The 20,742-nt window shown below is 38.4% G+C and overlaps 1 protein-coding gene across 3 annotated transcripts in view; it reads left to right on the top strand.

Annotated features, from left to right (window-relative positions):
* TAFA4 (TAFA chemokine like family member 4) overlaps positions 1 to 20,742 on the top strand; it is a 149,830-nt gene that overhangs the window by 104,526 nt on the left and 24,562 nt on the right. For 2 of the 3 annotated variants that reach the window (XM_049640877.1, XM_049640879.1), the window contains exon 4: positions 20,437 to 20,592. In XM_049640877.1, coding sequence (XP_049496834.1) covers positions 20,437 to 20,592 — 156 coding nt within the window. Of the gene's footprint in view, positions 1 to 17,559; positions 17,936 to 20,436; positions 20,593 to 20,742 lie in introns of those variants that run through there. The other variant, XM_049640878.1, reaches the window with a different exon arrangement.

Below are 20,742 nucleotides of genomic sequence, written 5' to 3'. Positions count from 1 at the left end.
TCATGCTAATGAAGCCCCTTCGTCATGCTAATGCAGCTAATGCAGGGACTCAGGCTGGGTCCCTAGATAGCTTTGGATGGGGAGGTAGGGGATGGCCACAAGAAAGACCCAGCTGTGATTAGACATTAGGAACTTGCAGCCTTCCAACCTCTGGGTGGAGGAGGAGGGCTGGAGACTGAGTTCAATCATGTGGCCAGTGACTTAATCAGTCACGACTATGTAATGGTAGTTCTGTAAAATCTTTGGGCACAAGTTCCATTGACCTTAAGGTTGGTAAACAAAACCTCCATACGCTAGGAGAATGACATGCATTTAATCCAAGGGAAGGGGGCATGGGAGCTCTGTGTCCAGGACCCTTCCAGACCTTACCCTGTGTATATCCTTAATAAAAATATAAGTGTAGTGTTTCCTTGAGTTGTGTGAGCTGTTCTAGTGACTTATCAAAGCTGATGAGCTTGTGGGAACCCCTGAATGTGTAGCCAAGGTGGTCAGAACTGCAGGTGACTTGGCATCTGAAGTGGGAGCAGTCTTGTCGAGGATGTAACCCTTAATCTCTGAAACTGCGGTAATTCTAGGTAGCTTGAGGATTACACTGTAGTATTGCAGTACACCCTAGTTAGGGTAGAAACAGAACACCTAATGTTATAGGGGATAATATGTCCTCTTTTAGGAATGACTGTTGCAATTAACTGCCACCTTTTCTTTTAGTAGATGCTCTCATCTAGGTGATAGAGAGCAGTAGTTGCCTGGTTAACTGAAAAAATCCTTTAGAGAAGGCGTTATTTTTTAAAAAAAAGATAAAACTTGCCTTAAATATTTTGTTTGAACTTAGTGTCTGTAAATGTGCACTCATTTCCCAATCAATTGATTTGTCATATGAAGGTTATTTCTTTCAGCATGGATCTAATGTTCTGAATTCCATATGGTCTTGTTTGTGTAAAGCTTGCCTATTTGCCACTTTGGAATTGGAGATTCTTTGGAAAAGTAGAGGGTGGTTCTGAGACCCTTGTGAAGCCTTTAGGTTGACATCTAAAATTCTTCCTCATTAGTAAAATTGTTTTGGGATTTCATCTCTTAATGAGATGAAAGTTGGGGAGGATGACTTCTGTGACACCAAATTTCAAACTCTTTTTTTTGGGGGTATTAACCCAGAAATATTTATTCCTAGCACCACAGCGAAATATGGGTTGCACAAAAGTTTCTCTTCATAAAATGAGAGAAAGCGAGCCGGGACTGGAGAGCAGGCATATTTATGCTTCCATCCGAGCACATCCTATATGTTTAGGTAAAATAACCATGTATGGAGAATTAGCTGGAAACCAGTTTTCTTAATTGTGAGTGTACCTCTTCAAAAATCTTTCTGTATTTCTAGAAGTTGGCATAACCTCCTTTGAAAACTGCTGTTGCAGAACATTGGTTAAGAGAACATCTGCTTTATTTACTCCTATTTTTATAGTGCTTTTCTTTTCTTTAATTATAAAATCAATTCTTGTTTATTCCAAAAATTGTCTTCCTTGGTGTCATTTTTCAGAGATGATCACTATTATCAGCAGTGGTATATTGTACTAGATTTGTTTCTGGCAGTTCAAAACATGTTATCACCCACTTGTCCTGGATACTCAAAAACTTTACTGTCCTTACAGCATTTAAATTGTATAACCCACACAAGAAACTCTATTTTTACCCCTCTTTGGGCATCATTCTTAAGGCCATCATGTTTTTAGGAGGGAGGCATTTTTTAATGTGTTTATCTCAAGAGTTTTATCAAAAGCAAACAAAACAAAACCGAAAAGTAAAAATGAACTAACTGATAAAAATCTAGGAAAAACAAGGTTTGGCATGTGAATAGGATTATATTTGAATTCCTCCTCCTCCTTCCCCCCCTTCCCCCCCTCCTTCCTCTTTCTCTTCCTCTTTCTCTTCCTCTTTCTCTTCCTCTTCCTTTTCCTCTTCCTTTTCCTCTTCCTTTTCCTCTTCCTCTTCCTCTTCCTCTTCCTCTTCCTCTTCCTCTTCTTCTTTTAATGAGTCTGAGTTCCCAACTAGCCCAGAGGATGAGCATACAGTCTCCTGCAGGGAAATCTTCCTTGGTTTTCTGTGGTATTAAGGTTTTACTGGCTTGAGTTCACAGGTGATTGATGGACCTTTGATGCAGCTGTTGTCTTCTAGTATTAATGTGGGCTGTATATGAAAAAAGAGGACTAACAGGCCTAATTCCTTAATTCCAAAAGAATTTATTGAATGTTTATTGTGGGGATCTAATCATGAATACAAGTTGTATTCTCTGCCTTCATGAAGCTTATAGTCTAAGAGAAGGTGCTCAGGAAAAAAATTAACTATCATAAGCCCATCCTTCATTGAGATTACCCCTTTTGTCTTGGAAGTTTTAAAAAGAGTTTTTAGCCAATATTCTTGTAAGGAATTACGGTGCTCTTGTGTGACTACTTAAGTATATCTGAAAAATGCAGCACATAAAGATAGATTTTTTTTTTTTTTACTTGAACCTTAGTGTCATAGAAAAAAAACTTACTTAAAATAGCAAACTATACTTAGGCATAGTTACCACTGCAAAGGAGCCACTTCTTATGTGTGCATACATCTGTGTTATGTGTATATGAATATATACACACACACACACATATAACATGTGTGTGTGCGTGTGTGCGTGTGCACGTGCACGCGTATCAACACATATATATGCATATCAACATATATATATAGATATAGATATAGATATAGATATAGATATATCTATATATATATATATGCATGCCTGTAAAGATTTCAGCTATGAATATAAGATAGGATGGCTTTGAAAATCATCTGGCTGGTTACGATTAAATTTACCAAATTAAGATTGGTATATTATTGAAAATAAACTCCCTCCTCTCACTGTATTTCCAATTCTCTCCAGCTGAAACTATTTTTTTATATCTTAGATTTTTATTTGTACCATGTTTCTAAACATAGGCATATACTGTGATTTCTTGATTCATCAATTTTAGACATTATTAATCTTCTGTTACGACAGGTAAAAGATTACATTGCTTTTCTTGGACAGTTTTACTGTTCCTAACTGTTTTATTTGCATGTATATATGTTTTTTGGGTTAGGCATCATATCAGAGTCTCTTGTTCCAGAATTATCCATTCTGGCTAGCTGAAACACTGACCCTGTGGTTTTGTTTCACTGATCTTTTAGATTGAATTTCTTGTTTTCCCATATCTCTCTCTTTCTCACTCTGCTCCTTTATTTTGCTGTAGCATATCCTCCTCTAAGTTCTTAAATAGTTGGGTTCATGAAAATAAAAGTTTTGAAGCAATGCCTGAAAAATGTTTTGTTTCACACTTTATTGATAGTTTGGTTGGATATAGAAATTTTCCTTTAGAATTTGGAAAGCATGACTCCATTGATATTTAGCATACTGTGGTGGTTTTGAGAAGCCTAATAAAATGGTTTTGTTTCCTTTTCTCTCTATTAATATTTCCTACCCTGGCATCTCCAAGTTTTTACCTTTTTTGGGGGTATGTTTTTGTTGTTGTTATCCTAAAAAGTTTGTTTCTTGATTATGTGTATTGTGGTGTTGGTCTGCTCTTCATGCTGTGTTTCTGCAAACTGGATTGAAGTTACTCATTGTTCTGATCTTGGACACGTGTTTTTTCTTTGGTGATATTCTCACCATGCTTTGTGCTTTTGTTGTTCTCTATCTCTAGAATAGGATTTTGGGCCATCTGGATTGTTTCTCGAAGTATTTCCTGTTTGGTTTCATTCTTTACATCTCTTTATGTTTTTTGAAATCTGAGAGATTTTCTTGGGGGAGAACTCTTGATTTTGCTATTAAAAAAATTCTTAATGGTGTTTTCTTTTTGCTGACATTATTGTCGTACGGTTTTCAGTAACCTATTATGGGGATTTGAAATGTGGTTTCATTTTGTATTTTGAATATTTGATGGATGATTTTGTGAAACTGTGTTATTCCCCTATTTTACCTATTGTCAAAGATTTAATGTGTGTGTGTGTGTGTGTGTGTGTGTATTCCATAACTATGGGAATTGATAAAGTTATATATGAAACTAATAAGGGGATATGTATAAAGGCAAATATATAGGTGTATGTGTATATACACATACATGTATAATGACACATAGTAAAAGTTCATCATCTCCTTTTCTTCCTTCTCTTCCTCCTTTTTTTTTTGTTTTTGAGTCCTACAAACCACTGTTAGCACTCTTAGGTCTTTGTCTGTTCCTTGCATTAATTCTCTATTCTCTAGTTTTATTTTTTCACTTTGTTTATTTTAATCTTTTTCATATTAGAAAATTTCTCCAAATGTTGTACTCTTTCTTGAACAGTGCAAAAGTTAGCACCAACCCCTGTGCCATGTATAACTTTTAACTCCCACAAAACCTTAACTACTAATAGCCTACTGTTGACTGGAAGCCTTACTGATAACATAGTCAATTAACACATTTTGGGGGCACCTGTGTGGCTCAGTCCGTTAAGTGGCTGACTCTTGATTTTGCCTCAGGTCATGATCTCATGGTTCCTGGGATTGAGACCTGCATTTGGCTCTATGCTGACAGCGCTGAGCCTGCTTGGGATTCTCTCTCTCCCTCTCTCTCTGCCCCTCCCCTGCTCATGCTCTCTCAAAACAAATAAATAAATATTAAAAAAAACCCCACTTATATTGTATGTTCTCCATATTATATATTGCATTGTTACAATAAAGGGAGCAAGAGAAAAGAAAATCTTACTAACAAAATCATAAGAGAAAATACATTTACAGTACCGTAATATATTTATCGAAAAAAATCCAGGCATGCATGGACCCGTACTGTCAAACCTGTGTTGTTCAAAGGTCAGCTGTGCTTTCTTAGGGAATGGTGACATCTCTGAATATAGATAGGATTTAGTGACTAGTAGATTTTAATTTTGAGTATACTGATGCTTTCAGCCCCATGCCTTGAAGGACCCATTGAGGGCCTTGGAATTGAATCAGTCTCGGTCCCTCAGTATCCACTTCTCTGTGTCTCTATCACTTACTCCTAATCCACCTACTTTCCATCTTCCCAGAGACTATTAAAGGTGTCTCGGCTGTTGGTACCTCCACTTTGCTCTCTTTGCTTTAGTGAGTTTGGATCTTTTGTCTTCCTTTACTGGAGTTTTAGTCAAGTCTTAGGAAAGAGAGACGAACAAAGCTGGTTCTTCGACCATCTTTAACTGGAATTTAGAAATTACAACATCTCTTGAAAATTGGTTCTGCTATGTGCTGTTAAAGACACATTGATAGTGCCACGTCAGGGTAATTTTCTGTTTGAATTCTAGACTTAGGTACTTCGTGCCATGTATAATATGTCAAGAAAAATCATAGTTATAAGAGAGTGTTTAAGTAACACCTAAAATATTGTTTAGGGTATGATGAAAAACATTATGCAGTTTCTTGCTAGAGTCTATTTCCATTAGAAAGTAAAATAGAACAAAATTTCCTAAGGGAGAATGTTAAAAATACATATATACTTTTTGTATTTTAAATGTACAAATAGAAGCGTATCGCCAATTTCTACATTATATGTGCATACATTTATTTTTGTCTACTGAGATGGTTGTGCATACAAATTTAGTAGAACAAATAAATCTATCCAGCTATGTATGAAATGTTACTGAAATCACAAATGCAGATATTGAAAGGGATTTGCAGGGACTAAAACAAGCCTTGTTTATTTTATCTTTAATTCTCATTTGCTTTTATTTTGTACGTATCGCTTTTTAAACATGTTCTTTGAACACAGCAATTTCACTTGTCCTTCTTTTTGTTTTTCAAATAAACCTTACATTTAACCGTCCCCCTCCTTTTTTTGTGTGCTAGGAAAGGGGGGGAGGCAGACTGGGACTCAGAGGGGAGGCATGGGTGAAGTGTAATGTGGGCTCTCTGCTTCATCAGTTGCCTCTAACTGGAGAGGCTTTTGGCAGTCTCTTCTATGTCTCTGCAGTTATGTTCCCCTTTCAGAGGAAGGGTGCTCAGTCTCATCCCCTGGCATGGGGAGGCACTTCATTTGATTTCCTGTCCCCTGGTGATCCTGCTGATTTTGAAACCAGTAAAAGTATTAGGCAGTAGTAAAACCAGGAGCCAGAGAAATAGGAACTGGAGTGTCCAGGATGGATAGGAGTCAAGACTCACGTCATTGGAAATGCCTAAGTTTGTTATCACCTGGTTTTTGATCGGAGAGCTCAGGGTTTGAGGAGGTACTGGATGAAAACTTGGGGGGAAGTAAATGGATTCATGTGCCATGCTGGAAAAAATTAAAACAAAGATGCCTGACTATCTCCTATCTCAGAAACAATGAATATCAGTTGGCTAAGGGGCCTTTGCAATGCTGATTTCTTGCTCCGAGAAGGCATTTACTTTTTCCTTATTGTGAGAAGTATAATTTTTTGGAAAATGAATTGAATCTAGTTTTTTGTATTTCTTCCTAGATCTTCCCAGTTTACTAGTTGTTTAAATAGTTTATAATAGGGGCGTCTGGGTGGTGCAATTGGTTGAATGTTCAACTCTTGACCCTAGGTCATGATCCCAGGGTCGTGGGATCAAGCCCCACATCGGGCTCTGCACTGCTTGGGATTCACTCTCTTCCCCTCTTAGCTCTTCCACTACTTGCTCATTCTCTCTCAAAATAAATAAATAAACATTAAAAAAAATTAATAGTTTCTAATAATAGAGTAATAATAGTTATGATCATATGTAGTGTATTATTACTAGTATTACTAATATTTATTGAGCAGCTACTATATGCCATGTGGTGCTCTCTATATTAGCTTTATGCTCACATCAAACCTCTGAAGGTTTATTATTTTGCAGATATGGAAACCAAGGCAAAGAGAAGTGAAGCCCCTTGTTGGAAACCTCACAGAAGTAGAGAGATGGCAGATTGGTTTTTTAAACAGAGGCATCTGGGGTCTATAGCTCTATAATGCCTTCTACTTATTTCTTGTAATGTTAGCTTGCCTCCATCTACACCCCCCAATTTCATATTTGCACACTTAGAAAACCTAAAGAAGGGTTGGAAGGAAAGTAGAATGAACATCTTTATATCTCTTACAAGAGTTATCACATTATACCCTATCATATTGGAACTACCAGTTAAAAATCTGTCTGCCTATCTTGCCATTTTTTTCTGAATTGTTTATAAGTAAGTGGCAAGCTACATATATTTCCAAAGGACCAGACCATTCTCCAGTACAATTTGGCATTGTAGTAGTCTTTGTTGCTGTAAACTAAGGCAGGCAGAATCCAGACCACCAGCAGGTAAAGACAAAAATCATGCCTTTTACTTGATATTTCCCAATAGTCTGTAATGAATGGTAAAAGCAGTTTCACGGACATACACCTGTACCCATGCACACATGGAGAGAGACTTTTTCAGAAACATGAGTGATCCCCAAAGATTTGTTTTGCCCAGTCATGTTATTAGTGCGATACCCCTTGATCTGAAGTATGTCACCTTTACTCATTCTCTAAAGTTAGAATTAATAAGTAACAGTGTATATTAGTCACCTCGGCCTGCCATTACAAAAAAGGAGAGATCAGGTGGCTTAAACATCAGAAAGTTATTTTCTCATAGCTTTAGAAGCTAGAAGTCCAACATCCATGTGTTAGCAAATTCATATTCTGGTGGAGACTTGATTCCTGGTGTGCAGATGGCTACCTTCTCACTGTGACGTCATGTAGCCTTCCCACTGTGCCTGTATGGAGAGAAGGGACACCAGTCTTGCTGGATTAGGGCCCTGCCCTTAAGATCTCACTTAACCTTAATTACCTTGAAAAGGCCTTATCTACAACTGTGGTCACTTGGAGTTTAGGGCTTCAACAAGTGAATTTGGGGATGGGGGGTGTACAGAGTCCATAACAGACAGTTTGATGGACTGCTTGTGAAATAATGGAGGATTCGTTCCACTAAAATGTTAAGTGGTATTTCAACGTAACATTAAAAAGTTATGTGTTGTTAATTAAAGCCAGCTTTTGTATTATAATTAAAGTGGGAGCTATTGTGTGTGTGTGTGTGTGTGTGTGTGTGTGTGTGTGTGTGTGTGTTGATATGTGTGTATTTGCGCTTGTGTGTATTTGACATACAGTATTGTTAGAGTTTTAGTTTCACACCATAGTGATTTGATATTTTTATACATGATGTAATGATCCCCGTGACAAGTTGTTACCATCTGTCATCATACAAAAATTATTCTAGGATTACTGCCTATATTCCCCATGATGTGTATTACTTCCCTGTGACTCATATATTAGTTCTTAATCCCCTTCACCTATTTATGTCACCTGCCCTCTAATACCTTCCACCTTGAGTAACCTGTAGTTTATTTGATGTTTCCATGAGTCTGTTTCTGGTTTGTTTATCTATTTTGTTTTTTACATTCCACAGGTGAATGGAATCATACAGTATTTGTCTTTCTGTGTCTGACTTAGTGCATTTAGCATAATACCCTCAGAAGCCCATCTATATTGTCCAAATGACAAGATTTCATTTTTTCTGGCTCAGTAGTATTCCCTGCATGTTGCTGTGTCTGTGTGTTCACATCTTTATTCATTTATTGATGGATACTTAAGTTTGTTTCCATATCTTGACTATTTTAAATAAATGCTGCAGCGAACAAAAGGGTACATATATCTTTTTGACTTAAGTGTGTTTGTATTATTTGGATAAATATCCAGAAATGGAATAGCTGGGTCATATGTTAGTTGTATTCTTAATTTTTTGAGAAATTTGCACACTGTTTTAGATAGTGACTATTACGGTTTACAATGTGACCAACAGTGTGTGAAGGTTTTTTTTCCACATCCTTGCCTTGTTAAACTCGTTATTCCTTTTTGATAAAAGCTACCCGGACAGGTATAAGGTGTTACCTTTCTCTGTTTTCGTTTGCATTTACCTAATAATTAGTGATGTTGAGCATCTTTTCATGTGTCTGTTGGCAATCTGTATATCTTCTTTGAAGACATGTATACTCCGATCCTCTGCCCGTTTTTTAAGTGTTTTTATTTTTGTTGTTGTTGAGCCCTAGGAGCTCTTTATATATTTTGCATATTTGCACCTGATCACGTAGACAGTTTGCAAATATCTTTGCACATTCCTTTAGATTGCCTTAACATTTAATGATGGTCTACTCTGCTATGCAGAAGCTGTTTATTTGATGTGGTCTCATTTGTTTATTTTCTCCTTGCCTTTGGAGTCACAAAGATGTTGCTGAGACTGATGAATTTACTGCCCATTTTTTCTTACAAGAATTTTATGGTTTCGAGTCTTCCATTCAAGTCCATCTATTTTAAATTAATTTTGTGTATGATGTAAATACGGTCTACTTTCATTCTTGCATTTGTGTCAGTTTTTCCAACACCATTTATTGAACCGACTTTTCTTCCTTGTATGTTCTTGGCTCCTTCTTATAGATTGTCTCTATATATGTTTGTGTTTTTATTGGCTTTCAGTTCTGTTCTGTTGATCATTTGTTTCTGTTGCCAATACCATACTGCTTTGGTTAGTATAGCTTTGTAGTGTAGTTTAAAATCAGGGAGCCTGATACCTCCAGTTTTGGTCTTCTTTCTCCAGGTTGCTTTGGCTGCTTGAGGTCTTTGGCAGTTCCATACAAATTTTAGAATAATTTGTTCTGCTTCTGCGAAAAATGCCATTGTCTCCTTGGTTAAATTTGTTCTTAGGAATTATACTCTTTTTTGATACAATTGTAAATGGTATTGTTTTCTTAATTTCTTTCTGCTAGTTGTTTGTTTTTTAGTGGATAGGAATGCCCAAATTTCTGTATATTGATTTTGTATCTTATGAATTCAATGAATTCATTTACCCCAGTAGTTTGGTGTTTTCTAAATATAGTATGTCATTTGCAAATGGTAAGTTTTCTTTTTTCCTTTCTGATTTGGATGCTTCTTATTTATTTTTCTTGCCTAATCACTGTAGCTAGAATTTACAGTACTGAGTTGAATAAAAGTGGAAAAGTAGGCATCCTTGTCTTCTGGATTTTTGAGGAAAGGCTTTCATCTTTTCATCATTGAGTTGAGGTTAGCTGTAGGATTATTATATATGGCTTTTATTATGTTGATGTATATCCCCTCTAAGCCCATTTGGTTGAGACTTTATATCATAAACGGATGTTGAATTTTGTTAAGTGCTTTTCTGTATCTTGGGAGATGATTGTATAGTTTTATCTTTCATTTTATTAATGTGATATATTATGTAGATTGATTTGCAGATGTTGAACCTTCCCTGCTCTCTGGAATAAATCCCACTTGATTGTTATGTATGATACTTTTAATGTATTGTTGAATTAAGCATTCTAGTAATTTGGTGAGGATTTTTGCATCCATATACATCAAGAATATTGGCCTGTAATTTTTGTGAGTGTGGTATCCTTGTTTGGTTTTGGTATCATGGTATTGCTGGCCTCATAAAATGTGTTTGGAAGTTTTACCCACTGTTAGTTTTTGGAAGAGTTTGAGATGGATAGGTATTAATTCTTTTTTGGATGGATGGTAGAACTTACCATTGAAGACATCTAGTCCTGGTCTGTTGTTGGTTGGAAGGTATTTGATTAGTATTTTAATATCCTTACTAGTAAATGGTCCTTTCAGATTTTCTGTTTGTTCCTGAATCAGTCTTGGAAGATTGTATGTTTCTTGGAATTTATCCATTCCTTCTTGGTTATCCAGTTTGAAGGCATATAATTGTTTGTAGTAGTCTCTTGATACTTTTATTTCTATGCTATCAGTTATAACTTTGCCTCTTTCATTTCAAATTTTATTTATTTGAGTCCTCTATTTTATTTATTTATTTATTTATTTATTTATTTATTTAGGTTAGTTTGTCTATGTGTTTGTCAATGAACCAGCTTAGTTTCACTGATCTTTTAAATTATCTTTTTAATAGTTTCAAACAGAGAGGGAGGCAAATCATGAGACTCTTAAATACACAGAACAAACTGAGGGTTGATGGGAGGTGTGGCGGCGGGGGGAATGGGTGATGGGGATTGAGGAGGGCAAATGGTGGGAGAGCACTGGGTGTTGTATGTAAGTGATGAATCATGGAAATTTACTCCCAAAGCCAAGAGCACACTATACCCTGTATGTTAGCTAACTTGACAATAATTTATTATTTTTTTTAATATAATTTATCTGTTTAGTCTCAATTTCATTTCTCTTCACTTTGATCTTTATTATTTCCATCCCTCTACTAATTTGGGCTTTACCTATTCTTTTTTGTCTACGTCCTTTACATGTAAAGGGAGATTTTTTTATTTGATATTTTTCTTATTTCTTAAGGTAGGCCTGCATTGCTATGAACTTCCCTCTTAGAAACCACTTTTGCTGCATCCTGTAGATTTTGTTTTATCATATTTTTGTTTTGAGTTGTCTCTAGGTATTTTTTTAATTTATTTTTTTTCCAAAGACCCACTGATTTTTCAGCAGCATGTTGTTTAATCTCCATGTTTTGGTGTTTTTTCCAGTTTTCTTTTTGTATTTAATTTCTAGTTTCATACCATTGTGGTTAAATAAGATGCTTGATATTATTTCAGTTTTCTTGAATCATTGAGACTTATTCTGTGGCCTAAAATGGAATGTATCTTGGAGAATGTTCCATGGGCACTTGAGTAGAATGTGTATTCTGCTGCTTTTCTATGGATGATTCTGTATATATCTGCTAAGTCCATCTGTTCTGATGTGTCATTTAAGGCTAATGTTTCCCTCCTGATTTTTTGTCTGGATGATCTGTACATTGATGTAAGTGAGGTGTTCACATTCTCAGCTACTGTTGTATTACTGCCTATTTTTTCTCTTTATGCCTGTTAATATTTGCTGTAATATTTTGGTCCTCCTATGTTAGGTGGGTGGGTCTGGCCCCTGGTCCAGGGTTGGGGTTCATCAGCAACTGCTTCTGTGCATTTGTGGGCAGAGTTCTCAGTGGTACTACCCACTGGTGCTAGCAGGTTAGGGGGAGAATTCTAAAATGACACCCATTCGGTGCCAGTATTAATAAGGTAGACTGAGATCACAAAAATGGCTCCCACCAGTGTCTTATTTTCTGTGGAGAGTCTCTGCTGTCTGCTGCCTTTGTAACAGACACTGTACAATTGGTAAGTGGATCTCTGTTGTCTAGGGTGTACGTGCTTTTCAGATTGGTATTATTGAGCTGGTTTCTAGGTCAAGTGATTGTGCACATGAACCCCTTTACACAGTGTTTCCAGTCCCCACAGTTTGATAGTTCTCCTGAGCATAATCCTCATCAGTTTTCAAAGCCTGGTATTTGGGGGCTTGTCTATCCTGCGCAGGGTTGGTGTCTGATGTGGAGATCGAATCCCTTGCTTCTCAAGGAAAAGTTCTGTACCGTTGTAATGTTTTCTGGTTGTGAGGCACTGAGGCTGGGATGATTTTTTTCCTGGTGAGTTCATGTCTCTGCCTCTTCCTGTCTCAATGCTGTCCTTTTACCCTTTGTTGTGGATGTTCTCTAAAGTAATTTTTCAGGTCCCTTTTAGAGGGAATTATTCCATACGTAGTTGTAGATTTGCTGTGTCTGTGAGAAGAGGTGAGTTCAAGATCTTGCTCTGTTACCATCCTGAACCCACCTCTTTGACCTTATGCATTCACTTTTGGTTCTTTTAAGGCCACTGGCTATTTTTTCTTTTCTTCCAAACTCAATGCATAAATAATTATTTTTTTTTCCTCTGGCTACAATTATTCTTTTGGAGATTTTATCCAGTGTGCCATGACTTTAAATACCATCCTATATTCCAGTGGTAAGTAACTGTCCATCTGAAAACCAGACTTCTCTCTTGAATTCCAGACTCAAATGTCTTACTGCCTATTTGACCTTCCTCAGTTAAATATCTAATTGGCATTTAAAACTTAATAACCGGGGCGCCTGGGTGGCTCAGTCGGTTGAGCGGCCGACTTCGGCTCAGGTCATGATCTCACGGTATGTGAGTTCGAGCCCCGCGTCGGGCTCTGTGCTGACAGCTCAGAGCCTGGAGCCTGTTTCGGATTCTGTGTCTCCCTCTCTCTGACCCTCCCCTGTTCATGCTCTGTCTCTCTCTGTCTCAAAAATAAATAAACGTTAAAAAAAAAAAACAACTTAATAACCAAGCTCCTAGTTTTTCACTCATTTATTTAAGGGACAACCCACTATTCTTATTGTTCAGGTCTATAACTTTGGAGTCAACATTGACTCCTCTCTTCCTCTCACATCTTAAATTTAAGCCATCAACAAATCCTGTCCCTTCTACTTTCGAAATAAATCCAGAACCTGACATTTTCTTATCTTTTCCACTGCTATGATGGTCCAAGCTATTATCACCTCTCCTTGGATTACTATGGGCAGGTGCTATGTCCCTGCTTTCATCCTTACTCTTCTGCTCATAGTAGATCTTTACAAAATATATGTCTGATCAGGTCATTCTAAGTTCATAATTTCCAGCGACTTCCCACCCCATTGTAAGTAAAAGCCCAAGCCCCCAGTGACCCATGAGGCCCTCTATAATCTGCCCATTCACCCTCCATTATTTCTCTGGCATCTACTATTAATTTTTCCTTCTCTCTCATAGCTCTAGCTTTAAGGGCCTCTTTCCCTCTGATATCTTCAGGACTTACTCTCTTACTGCTTTAATTTCTCGCTCAAATGTTAGTTTCTGAGGCCCTCCCCATTTTAAATTGTATCTTTCCTGCTTTGTGTTTCTTTCATTACTAAAATATGAAAAGTCCTTGAGGAAGAGGATATTTGGGGGCCTGTTTTGTTCAGCATTGTTTGCATGTGCCAGCACGGAGTAAATGCTCAACAAATATTTATTGAATCAATGTGTCAACAAAAACAAGTCATTTATTCAACATCCATGGTTTTTCAAGTAGTTCACTATGTTCATTAAGCAGTGTAAGATTTATAACCATCATGTGATGTAGATAATAAATTCCTTGTGTCAGAAAATGAGAGTGAGAGCCTCCTTGGAATTACCCAAGTCTGCAAGGTAGCATCCTAGCTCAGCAATTCTGACTGCAAGGCCATGGCTCCCTCTTTCGTTACCAGAAGCTAAGGAGAAGGCCATTTCCTCCTTGGGAGTCTTGTGAGATATTTTCTTCAGGTCTCTCTACTTGTTAAGACCACAGGCCATGTGGCTTCTTTATTGTTCTATCGTCATTGCCAGCAGGGGGCCTCATGCCTAGTGTGAGCTCAGAAGATACTTGTCTCCACAAGTAAGTTACCAAACTTGCCCAGCTAGTCCCATGGCTACCATTGTTTTACATCGGTACTATGACATATCCCTTTGTGACTGAAAGCCAAGCTGGGGCAGGCATAGGGGGAGAAAGTTGAGAAATGTAGGAGATGCCTCGTTGTCTGCTTTCTTTTCATGAATTCTTTTCAGCATTCTCTTTCCTCTGTCGTGCTTTCGTGGAGAGAAAGGATGAGAATGCCACAGAGAAAACCACACTCAAATAAATGCCTTCTAAGAAGATCACTGGAGTGTGAGGCTTCCTTTTAAGGGTGTATGTTCTTGTGCTAGGCAGGAGAAGGAAGGGGGAAAAGGGACTTGAACAAAAGGAAAAGGATCCAAGGGAAATAATAGCAGGAAGCACATCACTCTCATCTGATGCCTCCTGTGTCTCTGTTGGCTTTCAGATAGTTTCAGTGAAAGAACTTCTGTTGCAAATGAAGTTTTGTAGTTTCTCTCCTGAACAGTGGAAGGGCCTTCACTGCATTGAGACAAATGAACATTTCCTTTGTTGTTCGCAACGTCTCTAAAAAGCATAGTTAATAAGGAAAAAAAGGTAAGCATTTAAACAGTTTACTCTCCAGATAAGTTTAATCCATCTTCTCTAGCAATTGCGTAGTAGTAAATTAATGTTTTAAGAATGATCATAATACTTTGGATGATGTCCACATTAACTTCAGGTGAATGAAGAATTGCGTATCTTAGATTTTATAGTCTTGCTAACATCTTAAGTCACCTTTTATTTTCCCCCCAAAAAGAAAGTATGCCACCCCACCTGGTTGCAAGGTCAGAAGTGTGGAAAGGCATCAAGGAACAGTGTCAAGTTTCCACATTTAGAAGATATGTCTTCAAGAGCACTGAGAACAGTGTCTAGTCTGTAGCATATTGTATCCAAGTGTTGGTTAAGTAAATAGAAATAAATATCTTCCCTTCTACCTACCGAGACAAAACTGGCAGGGAAATGGCCTAGCAGCTCACAGGGATTAAGAGACAGCATCAAGAGGATAGAGTTTTGTTTTTTCTTCAGCCAGTTTTTCTTCAGAGAACAGCTCTACTCCTGGATAACTTAGTCTTACCTGTCCTAGTTCATACCTTGAAACAGTAAGGTAAATCCCATATGGAAAGTTTCAGCTGCAACCTCTCTTATGTATACATATTTACTTTAGTTTTCAAGATGGATCCCCAACCAAAATGTTTCCTGTTGCTGAAGAGGGAGATGTATCTTTAAGTGAATTTATTGGTAGTGGCCACTCGTTGGTACCAATCTTATTGTGCAAGGCATCCCTCCTGTACTTTTCTAGAAAAGTGAGTTTACCATGAAAATTTCTTGTCTGTTTTAAAAGCTTTCATTTTCCCCCCCAAGTAACAGGACTACACTACATAGTTGTGTGATGTTTATGGTGGCTTATTTTATATAACTACTTGACTGGGCCATGGGGTGCCCAGGTACTTGGTCACACTTTATTTTGTGTGTTTTTTGAGGGTGTTTTGGAGGAGTTTTGCATTCAAATTGATAGATTGGTAAAGATTTGCCTCCTTAATGTGGGTGGGCCTTATCCAATCAGTTGAAGGCCTAAGTAGAACAAAAAGGCTGATTTTCCCCTGAGTAAGAGGGAATTATTCCTGACTGTGGATTGGGACATTAATCTTTTCCTGCCATTGCAAGCTGAAACATCAGCTCTTGCTGAGTTTTGAGCCTTCCATTCGTTGAGCTGGAATGTCAACATGGGTTCTCCTGGGTCTCATCAAGCCCTTGGACTCAGACTTGAACTGAACTTTTGGCTCCCGGGAATCTCCATCTTAGTGCCTTTACCCTAAAGATCTTAGGAATTTTCAGCTTCCATAAGCACGTGAGCCAGTTTCTTAGAGCCCTGGCTAATACAAGATGAACTGCTCAAGCAAGTACGATCTGTGGTTTTTGTGCATTGCAGCTCACAATGGATTCCTGTCTTCTGCTCTCGTTCCTTAAGCACTTTTAAGAACTCGTTTCTGAAGACTTACCGCCTCCACCAGAAACTGTAGGTTATAAAGAAATGAGGGCTATTCTTACTCAAAGACCACAGTCCAGTGTTATCAGTACACAGACGACTAGACCTAGTGACTGTATAGAGTCCCGCAGACACTGTCCTCATGGAGGAAAGATGTTTTCAGTGGGAGACTGAGCCATTTCTTGTGATTGGCTGAGGTGGAGATGCCGTTTTGGCTCCACTTAGTGAAATAGTAGTTACTACAGCTACTACCTTTCCCCTGCATGCTTTGACAGTCCAGACACTGCCTGGGTTTATGTCTCTCTATTTTTCAATTTCTAGTTGTGTGACCTTGGGCAAATTAATGTTTGTACATTCTGTTAAACGTGCAAAAGGAATGAAAATAGTACCCACATCATAGCATTTTTGTAAGATTACATAGGAAAGTATTTCTAAAGAATTTAAAACAGTACCTGCAAACTACCCTATTTTATCAAATCTAAGACCATCGATTGTGAGACAGACTGCTGTTTTGTGTATTTCTAAGAAAGAAAAGCATTGCCAATTGCAGTGATAAGATGCTATCAGTTGTGATAGCTCCTGAAATGTTAAAGATGAGAAAAATATGTATCTTAAAAATCAATGAAGTACAATAGTCAGTGGTCTGTATAAGTGAATAAAATCCTAGACCAGCAAGCTGATTATTCAGAGACAAGTTTGTGAAAAGGAAAAAAAAAAAACTGTTTGTATTCGTGGATGGCTATCTAACTAGCAGCAAAATTCTAAGCAACTGTAATATTAGTAAATGTCCAAATCACTTCTCAACTATTTTAAGTTGCTAAAACACATTTCCTTTATTTTAAGGAGGTTAAGTGCTATCTTCATGACTCTCTAGGGTCATTTAAAATCTAATTACTGTGGGGCGCCTGGGTGGCTCAGTCAGTTAAGCCTCTGACTCTTGATATTGGCTCAGATCATGCTCTCACGGTTTGTGAGATCGAGCCCTGCACGGGACTCTGCACTGACAGAGCGGAGCCTGCTTGGGATTGTCTCTCTTCCCTTCCCCTGCTCATGCTCACTCTCACTCTCTCTCTCTCTTAAAATAAATAAATAAACTTTAAAAAAATCTAGCTAATGCATGATGGCTGTTATATAGATGGAATATTTGTGTCCCCCCCCCACCCAATTCATATGTCGAAGCGCTAATGCCCAAATGTGACCATATTTGGAGACAGAGTCTATCAGGAGGTAATAAAGGTTAAATGAGGTCATAAGGGAGAGTTGGTGTTTTCATGGGAAGGAAAAAAAAAAAAGGAAGAGACAGCCGAGCACTGTCTTTGCCGCATGAGTGCGTAGTAAGAAGGCAGCTGGTTGCCGGAAGCCAGGAAGAAAGCTCTCACCAGGAACTGAATTGGCCAGCATCTTGATCTGTTACTTAAGCCACCCAGCCTGTGGTACTTTGTTGTGGCAGCTGAGCAAATGGCAACAGTGGCCAACAGGGAGGGGAAGACACTGTTGGAGGACTGAGGATAAATTCACCTTGGCCCCCCCAACTACATGGCTAGCCATTCATGGAATGTTTGACCTGACTGTGTTTGCTTGCAATTGGAAACCAGAGACAGGATCTCCTCATGAACTCTTCAAAGTCCTTACTTTTCTGCTTACTCAACACTAAATTCCCATGCTACTTTCCTCACATTGTAGTTACGATTTATTTTTACTTAATTTTTACAGTTTGTGTATAACTACCTATGGGAAATCTGCATTCTTGTTGTATACGTTTAATTAGGTTTATAGTTGTAATCACTTGATGTTTTCTTCTGTAGTAGATTGAAAACTCTCTCTCATGTTGGTGGTTTGATTCTCTGGGAACTGGTTCTGCTTTTATGTGTTTTACAAATGAAACTTTGCCTTAGTATTTGTTCTTGCCAGTAATTTTGAAGTTTGCTTCCACTGACAGCACAGTATGCAGAGGAAGGGTGAGAAACTTATCAGAATAATATAGAGGTTGTTTTGTGGAAGGGCTAATTTGATCGATTAAAAACATTGCCTAATTCAGATTTTTAAACTAGTTTTGTGATTTGAAGGCCATGTACCAAACAACAGAAACCAAGCAGAGCATTAGCCCCTGACAGTCTTTGGGGAAACCTGTTTTAATGAGTAGATGAGATTGCTTGTAATTCACGGAACAATTTATATGTAAATGGTATGTGTGAAAATTGAGAGTGCTCAAGGGGGCTTGAAAAGGTTGTCTTTTATTAATAATTTCTAAACATTGCCTCCACAATCTTGTTTACATTGTTTTTATCAGAGCAGAGGTAAGTCTCTCCAATCCTGGTATAGCCAGAATTAGTGTATTAGTTATCTATTGCTCTGTAACAAATTAGCCTAAACCCTAGAAGCATAAAACAACCCACAAATATTATTTCATACAGTCTCTTCTCTCATCATCAGAAATGTGGGTGTGACTTCGCTGGGTGGTCCGGCTTCAGGGTTGTCTGATTGCAGTTAGCTGTCGGCTGGGGTTGGAATCTTTGAAGACTTGACCAGGGCCATAGGAACCATTGCGGGACAGTCTACAAAATAACTGGCATGTATTCTTTAAAAATGTCAAGGTTAGGGAAGATAAAGGCTGAAAAGTATTAGCTGATTAAAGAAGGCTAAAGAAATGTGAGAACGAAATACATCATAGGTCCCTGGGTTGGATCCTGAACAAGGGGAATAATGGCTATAAAGGACATTATTAGGACATCTGGAAAACCTGTAGATTATATAATAGCATTATGTAATAACATTGTATCAGCGTCAAATGTCCTTATTTTGATAATTATGTAAGAGAATGTCTTTGTTCTTAGAAAACACACTCTCAGGTGTTATTTAAGGGTAAAGGGGTATCGTATCTGCAACTGACTCTCAAATGGTTCAGAAAGATACATGAAAGAGAGGCAATGCCAAGGCAAATAGGGTTGCATGTTAACAATGGTGAACCTACACATAAGGTCTTATATTATTCTGCTATTGCTGCTGTGACCAGTGACCACAAGTTTAGGGGCTTATTTCTGTAGGACAGAAGTTTGGCACACTAACTGGTTCCTCTGCTCAGAGTCTGACCTCTGGGTTAAAATCAAAGTATCAGCAGGACCGCTTTACTTATGGAGGCTCTGGGGAAGAATCTGCTTCCACATGTATTCAGTTTGTTGTCTGAACTCAGTTCCTTGTGGTTGTAGGACTGAAGTCACCATTTCCTTGCCTTTTGACCCCTCCGTCTTTAAGCCAGCAGTGGTGATTTGAGTGTTTCTGTTTTCAATCTGACTTCCCCTTCTGCTTCATTTGTCTGCTTTCGTGGGCTCACGTGATCACATCAGCCCTATCTGGACAATCCAGGATAATTTCCTTCTCTTAAGACCAACCAGTTAGTGATTTAAAAAAAAAATTTAGGGGCGCCTGGGTGGCTCAGTCTGTTAAGTGTCTGACTTGGGCTCACGTCATGATCTCACCACTGGTGAGTTCGAGCCCCACATTGGGCTCTGTGCTGAGAGCCTGGAGCTCAGAGCCTGGAGCCTGCTTTGGATTTTGTGTCTCCCTCTCTCTCTGCCCCTCTCCTGCTCATGCTCATGCTCATGCTCTGTCTCTCAGAAATAAATGTTAAAAATATTTTTTTTTAATTTTTCAATGTTTATTTTTGAGGGGGGAGGGGAGAGAGTGCACATGTGCAAGTGGGAGAAGAGGAGAGAGAGGGAGAGACAGAATCCCAAGCAGGTTCTGAGCCATCGGTGCAGAGCCCAATGGGAGGCTTGAACGCACTGACCGGGATCATGATCTGAGCCAAGTTCAAGAGTTGGACACTTAACAGACTGCACCACCCAGGTGCCGCTAACCAGTTAGTGATTTAAATTATATCTGCAAAATCTCTTTTGCCATGTAAATAGCATAATTTAGCTGTGGCTGTGATACTAGGAGTTGAAGGTCCTGGGGGCTGAATTTCTGACTACCACAGGTTCATAGGAGTTTTTGGGTTTTTTTTGCATTATTCATACCACCTTTATATATATTTGAAATTATATGAAAGGGAAAAGTTATAAAGATTCCTAAGCATAGAACAGGAAGTTAGAAAATGTAGTCATGGCATCATTCGTCTATGTGGTAGCTTCATTTTTTCCTCACAGCGCTGGGTTTGTTTTTCTCCCCCTTTATCCATCAGGTCACCACCAAATCAAGCAAGGGACCTGTGAGGTGGTCGCTGTGCACAGGTGCTGTAATAAGAACCGCATAGAAGAGCGATCGCAAACAGTCAAGTGTTCCTGCTTCCCAGGACAGGTTGCTGGCACAACTCGGGCTCAGCCTTCTTGCGTTGAAGGTAAGACCTTTCTGGTCCATTTTCTCCAATCCTGCAAAAAGTGCCTAAAACTACCAAGAACCTCCTTGCTTTACAGTCGTTCCAACTCAAGGAATATGAGGCTGATTCTAGGTTAGTGCTGCTCTGAAAATGAACATAATTGTAACTCCA

This window comes from Panthera uncia, chromosome A2 (genome assembly GCF_023721935.1).
Source record: "Panthera uncia isolate 11264 chromosome A2, Puncia_PCG_1.0, whole genome shotgun sequence".
NCBI lineage: Eukaryota > Metazoa > Chordata > Mammalia > Carnivora > Felidae > Panthera > Panthera uncia.
Note: the sequence above shows the minus strand (reverse complement) of the source record. Positions and strands in the feature narration are given on the sequence as shown.